Raw genomic sequence first — 7988 nt, forward strand, 5'->3', positions numbered from 1 at the left:
TTTTAAAATTAATAAAGGCTTACATGATTATTAACTTTAAAATCTATAAAATTAATCAAAATATACATAAACTAGTCTAAATATCCATATCAATAATAATATAAAAAAAACCACATATTCATAGACAAATAATCCATCACAACTTACTAACAAAATATTATGGTAAATATAATGAACTATAAATATCAAATGCATGCCTTCTCATGCATCCTTCATGGTGACTTTCACAGTGATCCAATATAATAATACATCTCTCAAGTTATCTCAAGTTTGAATATATAATTTATCATAAAAAAGACATCATAATACAAAAATATATCAACACTGTTTTTATTATTATAGGTTAAAAAAATATTTTAATCTAAAAATTGAAGTTATTATATGAGATTTTAATATATAATCTATATTATTTTTAAATATATTCCTTTAAATGAGTATTTTGAGCTTGAAATTTATATATGTATATATTATTTTATATTTAATTTTATCAAATAAATAAAGATGGTGAAATTCAAATTCATGACTGTTTTATTATTAAAAATTTATTATTATATTAAAGAATTATTTCAATATAAAAACTTAAACTATTAAATAAAATTTTAAAATATAATTTATATTATTATTTAATATTATAATAGTTAAAGTTTATTTCGGTTACAAATGAGCTCGCCATTTATATTACAGTAAATAAAATTCAAGATCAAAAGTTCACTTTCTAGCATTCATATTTGATGATTAAATTTGGAGGCGTAGAAAATACATCATGACAGCCAGGGGAGGGTTGAATTTTAGCTTGGGCGTGGTAGCATGAGGAGAAGTAACGATGCATGTTTTCTGTTATCGGTCCACTTGTTAATAACGTTACAAAATAGTTTAACCCCAGAGTCCAAGGGCTTGACAATGTTGATTACAATGAAAAGAAAAGAAAATAATAAAGAATAAGAAAAACTTACAGCCATCAGTCTTGACTCTTGAGCTCCACCATCTCCAATGGCTCATTATATATGACAACACAGGTTAGAGAAGAGCAGAGATAGTCAAGCGATATTTATGTCTGACATCAGTCATTAGGAATTGTATTTAATCATAATTTTTTTCCGTTCGCAATGCCGTTCCAGGGATTTAACATTATAGTATTTTAAAAAAGAGAGCCCCGGGGCGAGTGATTAGGAACAAATTCTAAACCTATCTCGTAATCTATTTTGTTAAAGAAAACCCCGCAGAGAAATTCATCCTCGAGCACTAGAAAATCATGCATTGCCACCCGAAACAAGAATCTATTTTATACCGTATAATTATAACATTCTCTTTTGAATGTATTAAAAATAACTTTTCTTTTCAGTTTTTTTCACTAACTATATAGATTTTTATCCCCATTCCCCTCGTATAAGATCTTTAAAATAAATACAATTTAAAGTGTTATTGTGATTATAATACATGAATTGCTTATATTCTAATGTATCTAATGATATGTAAAATAAATTATAGACTTTTAAAATATTTTAAATGATATGTAAAAATAATAATCAATAAACCTATCTGATATTATATTGATATATATATATATCAAAATCTTTCAGGGTTGTTCAAGGATTTATGGTAGTCTAAGAGTTTATTTGTGTATTATTTGATTTCCTATTGTTTTTCAATTAAGTCATATTTATTAATAAAATAAAATATATTATATAATTTTAAGAAAAATCATTAGCTTTTGGTATTAGTTTGGAATATTTTTTTAAAATTCATTTTTATCTATAAAAAATGAAAATTTAATATCAAAATAAAAAAGTATATATATAGAGGTTATACAAAATTTAGGTTACACACACACATAATATCTATAAATATTTTTATTTAAATACACATAATTATAAGAATTATAGTAATATAATTAAATTATTAAATGACTGATTATACATAAATGACCAATTAATAACCGCCACAACGAATTACTTTACAAGATCGACGATAATTGTCCATCACCTCCCTGCCCTCCCTTAATTTTCACGCCTCACTCATTCAAATCCGCCGGCGTAGAAAGGCGTTGCTTTAACCGAGTCTACTTGCACTGGATTTTCGGTGAGTTATTCACCGAGTTATTTTTTTCAAAGTGGAGAGAACAAAGAAAAAAGAGGCGTTGACGCTGGCGGTAATGAGAGGAACCTTGTTGGCTAACCGTCGCGGGATACAGAGATTCCGGCAACTCGCGACCACAGCCGTTAAATCGTCGAAGATCAAGCTCCTTCTCTTTTGTTGCATCGCGTTTACGCTAGTCGTGGTTGCTACCCGCGCGTCCGCTTTTATGGGATGGACCAATCACAGCGATTCTGTTGATCAGTTCCTTCCTCCAGGGTGCGTACAACTTATTGCTAGTAGCAGTAACAGTTAAATACCCATGCTTTCCATTTTTAATAAGTTTATTAAATTTTGTTTAACCACGAATCTTTATTCAAGGTTTATTCAGATTTGGTAAAGAAATGATTTTAGTAATTTTCACTTGTTAATTAAGAATGTGTCGGAAAGATTAATTTGGTTACTCGGATTGACAAGAAAGTCTCTTGGTTTGGCTTAAACGGGGTAATATCAGCAATAAAGCTTTTAATTTTACATGTACATGTACTGAATTGAGAAGGTTCATCCCTTTGAAGTACAAGTAAAGAAATCGAAGAATTAAATTTATATTCTTTGCTATGAATCAGATTAAAGTGTTAAACAATGAGAAATGACAGTTTAGATGTAAGAAATTGAACCTGTTTTTGTTCCAAATAAACAGCAGATTTGGGAAAGTGGCACTCCTTGATGTTTGAATGCTTGGTTTTTTGAAAAGTAAAGAGGAATTGTATGTGATGGAACTGAATGGTTATGGAAAAATCAACTTTAGGGGTTCAAAGTTCGAACCTGAACCAGCGGAGTTTGATTTGATCATTGCTTCAATAGAATACTGATGTCCCTTATCATTATAATAATTTTTCCATTTTTAAGCATGGTTGTTTGGTGTTTATGTTGAAGTTTAAGTAAGTTTGCATTCCCTGAGATGATTTATGCATTATTAGATATATCCCTTCATGAATATAAGTATAATTTTTTTTTTTGTGGAAATGCATAATCATGTCTCGAGGAGTGAAAAAAATCTATCTGTAGACTTTTTTTCTTTATTTTCTAGTCAGAGGTTAGAATATGCTTGGAACTGCCTTATTGATATCTTTAATACTCCTTTATTAAAATGGAAGGAAGAAAGAAAAGATAATTTTGATACACAGCATCATGGCAGAGTTTGTTGGTTCATCATTTTGTTTTTGATTATACATCTTGTATACAGGAAAGGATATGCTATTTTAATGAACACTTGGAAGAGATATGATCTGTTGAAGCAATCCATTTCTCATTATGCATCATGTTCAGGGCTTGAATCTATACATATTGTGTGGAGTGAGCCCAATCCTCCTTCAGCTTCTCTTTCTACATTTTTAAAACATGTCATCGAGTCAAAAACTAGAGGGCTGAAGAAAGTTGAATTGAGTTTTGATATCAACAAGGAAGACAGTCTGAACAATAGATTCAAAGAAATACCAGGATTGAAGACAGATGCTGTTTTTTCAATTGATGATGATGTTATATTTCCTTGCTCCTCAGTGGAGTTTGCTTTCAAGGTTTGGCAAAGTGCTCCAAATGCAATGGTGGGCTTTGTTCCTCGCGCTCATTGGGTTGCTAAAACGGTATGTGTCTTCTTGAATATCTTGCCATTACATATTCTCTTTTTTCCATCACTTTAAACTTTGCTGTCAATTTGTTATGACAACTTTGTTTGGTATTGATATTTTCAAGCTTCATATATATCTTGAGCTCATCATTGTAAGGGGGATTATGTCTGTGTCAGAACTGCATGCTTTATTTCAAGTGTGATTTTTGTGTGTGTAATGCCTTCATGGCTTATCTTCTGGCCAAATTCATTTTCTTATCGATGTTGTCAAGTCTACACATAGACCTTTTTTAATTGATCTATTAAAATGTTCTTTTATGGTCTTCTTCATGGACTAAGACGAAATAGCATTAGGTGATGTGAGGTTCATATATCGATATGAAGGCTAGCTTGAGGAAGCATGACTGGTTCATAACTCTGCAGTCTTTGTTTTATTGTAAAGGCTATATAACCAAAAATTACCAAAAAAAGGAAATTAATGGAGGGAAGCAAAGCTGGACAGAAAGGCTTATTTTTAACCAAAAAATAGTTCACGGTACTCAAATGAAAAAAATAAAGTTTTGGGGCTAAGTTCTGTTTGACCTAAAGTTCAGGGTAGTTTTGGGTCTTTTAGTCTATTGGAAACTGTATGTTTTTGCTCAACATTATCTCTCTAACCAATAGTTCAAGAGATTTATGAACTCTACATAGAGATAATTGGTGCTTGAAGTGCCAATATGCAAATGGTAATTGGGTACAGTTTCTTCCATTTTTTAACTATATATATTCTTTTAGCATTTTTTTTTTGTAACAATTAGGCATGATTAAGGATATAGGAATTTTCCTAAACCATTTCTTTTTCTCAATCTATGTGCAGCTAGGGAAAACGGATTACTATACATATGGTGGATGGTGGTCTGTTTGGTGGACAGGCACTTACAGTATGGTACTATCAAAGGCAGCCTTTTTCCACAAGAAGTATCTTAGGATGTACACCTATGAGATGCCGAAGTCAATCAAAGAATTTGTGACTAAGAATAGGTTCTTCCTCTGCTTAGTTTTTTACTTGTCCACTGTTTCTGTTATATTGTTCAATGCCTAACTTTTCTTCTTAATCTTGGAATGGATTGATCAGAAATTGTGAAGATATTGCAATGTCTTTTCTTGTTGCTAATGCAACTGGTGCACCCCCTATATGGGTGAAAGGTAAAAGATCTATCTTATTGTAGCTTTCATCTGTTTATCCCCTCTAGCTCTTTGATTGCTAGTAGTGCTAGTAATTTGTTATTTTAAGAGGGGTGTTATGTCATGAAATGTTCAAGAATGCTAACATTATCTTGTTTGTTATAAAATTCTGTGCAATGATACTGAAACAGCTTGTCTTGAACCACTCTTAGTGGTTAAATTTGAAAACTTCTACTTCACTGCCAGAAAAGTGATGATAGAAAAATTGATTCTTTCTTGGCCATTTGAAACTTGTGTTCTGTTATTTTAGCTCTTGCAAGGCTAAATTCACAGATATCCCTGGTCAGCTTGCCTTACTCTCACATCTGGTAGTCCATTTTCTCATTTATTTGTCTTTGTATTTCTGTCTTGTCCGTAATTGTTGCTGTTCCATAGAAATAATATATATCTCAAATTTTCTTTGCTGAGTCAAGGATGTGAAAGATGACCCGCCTACATATTAACTCGTCATTTATGAAAAAAAAAAAAACAATAATCTTCGATCATTATTTGCTAAACCATGTGCATCAGACCAGGGTTGTGAATATATCTACACTGATGTTCGCAGTTCATAAACGACGTCTAAAATTAAGTAAAGATAAATTAAATACCCCTGCTCTGTCTTTCAGCACATTAGAGTATTGTATGCTAGACTAGTGTGCCTGTGAGCAGACTGGAGATTTTGTACCATTGTGCACCAACTCAAGGAAGAACAGGGCCTGATCTCCTATCATGCTGTGTCGTGTACAGTGAATTTGATAACACACAGAGTTGTCATATAACTCTGTTTGCAAACATGTAGTACCTAGTCAGATTTTACTGTTCTAAAGGGCTGATCAAGGAGAATGATGCAAACTGTGCTTGGCATTTCCAGTTTCAAAATAGACATTATTAATTGGTCTCTCTGTTGAGCCCTGGATTCCCGGCTGACTGATGCAAGTACGTGACTATTAGAAAATCATTACCTGCTGGTCAGACATGATTTTTTAGTATGTTACCACGTATCAGGCATGCCTGCTATGCTCTTCATACTTCTGATGGATTTCAATTCTGAATTGCAACTTTTCTATGAAAATACTGACATTTTTTGTGGTCTTGCATGGTCGAGTAATGTAGCTTTAGGTCTGGTGCCACAATCCTACTGGATTCGTACCATTTTTGCAGTTCCAATGGAAACTTTAGGAGAAGCGTGATTCTGGGGAAAGTTTGTTTCCACCCTGAACACCGTTGTTTACTGCCCAAACCCTGCTGCTCTGTTTTGATAACTATTTGTTAACGGGTAGCGCATCTTGTTTGATGCTGGAACTTTGCACCAGTTATGATCTGGATGTTTGTTCAAGACGAACATTCATAGAATTGTGATGTAAGATTGACCTCAAGATTTGCAAACCTTTTCTATTATTAGAATAGGCAAAAGGGGAAAAGGAATTTCACCTGCTTGTTATATCTTTAAAGATGCTTCTGCCTTAAATGAGATCTTCTATGTTATTTTCTATCATTTGTTTTGTGACTTTTAAATATTCTTGGCTGTTGAAATTTTAGGTAAAATATTTGAGATTGGTTCGACTGGAATTAGTAGCTTGGGTGGACACGGTGAAAGAAGAACGAGATGCGTCAATAGATTTGCTGCTGAGTTTGGGCGAATGCCCCTGGTACCCACTACTGCTAAGGCTGTTGACAGCCGTAATACCTGGTTTTGGTGAATGCTTGAGTTTCATTCTATATTTCAACGTTTCTTTGGCATTCCTTCCTGATTCCAATTCTTTTTATCTCGACTTGTACAATATACTCTATATCCTACCTCATCGGTCTCTCTCTCTCTGAGATAGAAGCCTCATCAGCATGACAGCCACCATAACATTTATTTGTATTCTTACCATGTAATGTAAACACTAGGAACTTGCCGTGCAGAAACTCACCCTTTTTGTCTTCTGATGCTGTAACCTTGGTTTCTGGAATTTGGTTTTGAATTGGCCGCTATTTCTGTAAGTTTGGCTTTTGTCGACTAAATCGTACATAAGATTTTGACGGTGTTCTGTTACTCAAACCCGTCAATGAGCAACAGAATTAAACGATGGCGTTTTTTTTAACATTCTATCGACAGACATGTTTAAACATCCTTCGACTTAAACTAGGTAGGGATGTTTTTTTGACATCCACAAAAATTGGAATAACCAAGTTGAAGAAACTAAAAATTCCGTATCAAGGTTGACAGAATTGTACTGCTTCATGAGCTGACATTTTCCAGGTATATTGGCGGTTTGCTGAAGAGACCCATTAACGGACGAAGGATTATGCATCCAAGCAGTTTTGAAACACCATGACCTCTCCAAACTAGCCAGGACATATTATCATTGTTAGTGGCTGCAGGGGACATGCCCTTACAATAAACTTAAGTATCCATGTTTAGTTGCCGCGAGAAAATAACATGGATGTAGCGTAAAATGAATTGCACTATATGCTTCCTAAGAATCTCTCCCCAGTTTTGGACGAGGACTTCTCCTGACCCTAATTCACTACCTGAATTTACACCAATCTATTAACGGTATCGCCTTCGTCGTCCAGACATACACTGGAGAACACAACATAACGTTAAGCCTGTATCGGTATGGCTTTTGCTTTAACACCACGTCCTCAATCAAAGCGAATGTTATTGTTTATCTTATTTATTTATTTATCTATCTGTAGCCTATGTTCTGCTTATTTAGTCTGCTCGAAATCATATTACTTGCAGCAAGTTTGCACATTTTCCTTGGGTTCTGTTGCCGGAGACTTGTGAATCGTATGATGTCCGCTCCAGGTTTCGTGCCACACACCAAGTGCTCCTATTTTACAACACCATCACCATTATTTTTTTTAATTCAATTGGAGTGAACTCATGGTTCTTAGCACAACCAGCTTCGCAGGATTTCAATGACTAGCTAGCTGTTTACAGTTAGTTGACTAGTTAAACAGATCGTGCGTGCTGGTATATATCTGACTTTCATGACCACGGCAGCTCATCAGGGGGATGACACCATTAAACTGGAAATGAAGTGCACCGTTTAGTAGTCAACTTGACATTTTTATTCAAGCTGGTCGCTTT

The 7988-nt window shown here is 33.7% G+C and overlaps 1 protein-coding gene across 1 annotated transcript; it reads left to right on the plus strand.

Annotated features, from left to right (window-relative positions):
- The first annotated feature begins 1934 nt into the window (after nucleotides 1-1934).
- On the plus strand, nucleotides 1935-6975 carry LOC105138051 (glycosyltransferase family 64 protein C4-like). The gene is made up of 5 exons (XM_011044074.1): nucleotides 1935-2352; nucleotides 3320-3716; nucleotides 4557-4720; nucleotides 4815-4885; nucleotides 6446-6975. Exons 1-5 carry the CDS (start codon nucleotides 2153-2155, stop codon nucleotides 6604-6606), a joined length of 993 nt encoding a protein of 330 aa, XP_011042376.1. The 5' UTR covers nucleotides 1935-2152; the 3' UTR covers nucleotides 6607-6975.
- Nucleotides 6976-7988: the final 1013 nt, after the last annotated feature.

Source organism: Populus euphratica, unplaced genomic scaffold, assembly GCF_000495115.2.
Source record: "Populus euphratica unplaced genomic scaffold, PopEup_1.0 scaffold1.1, whole genome shotgun sequence".
Lineage (NCBI taxonomy): Eukaryota > Viridiplantae > Streptophyta > Magnoliopsida > Malpighiales > Salicaceae > Populus > Populus euphratica.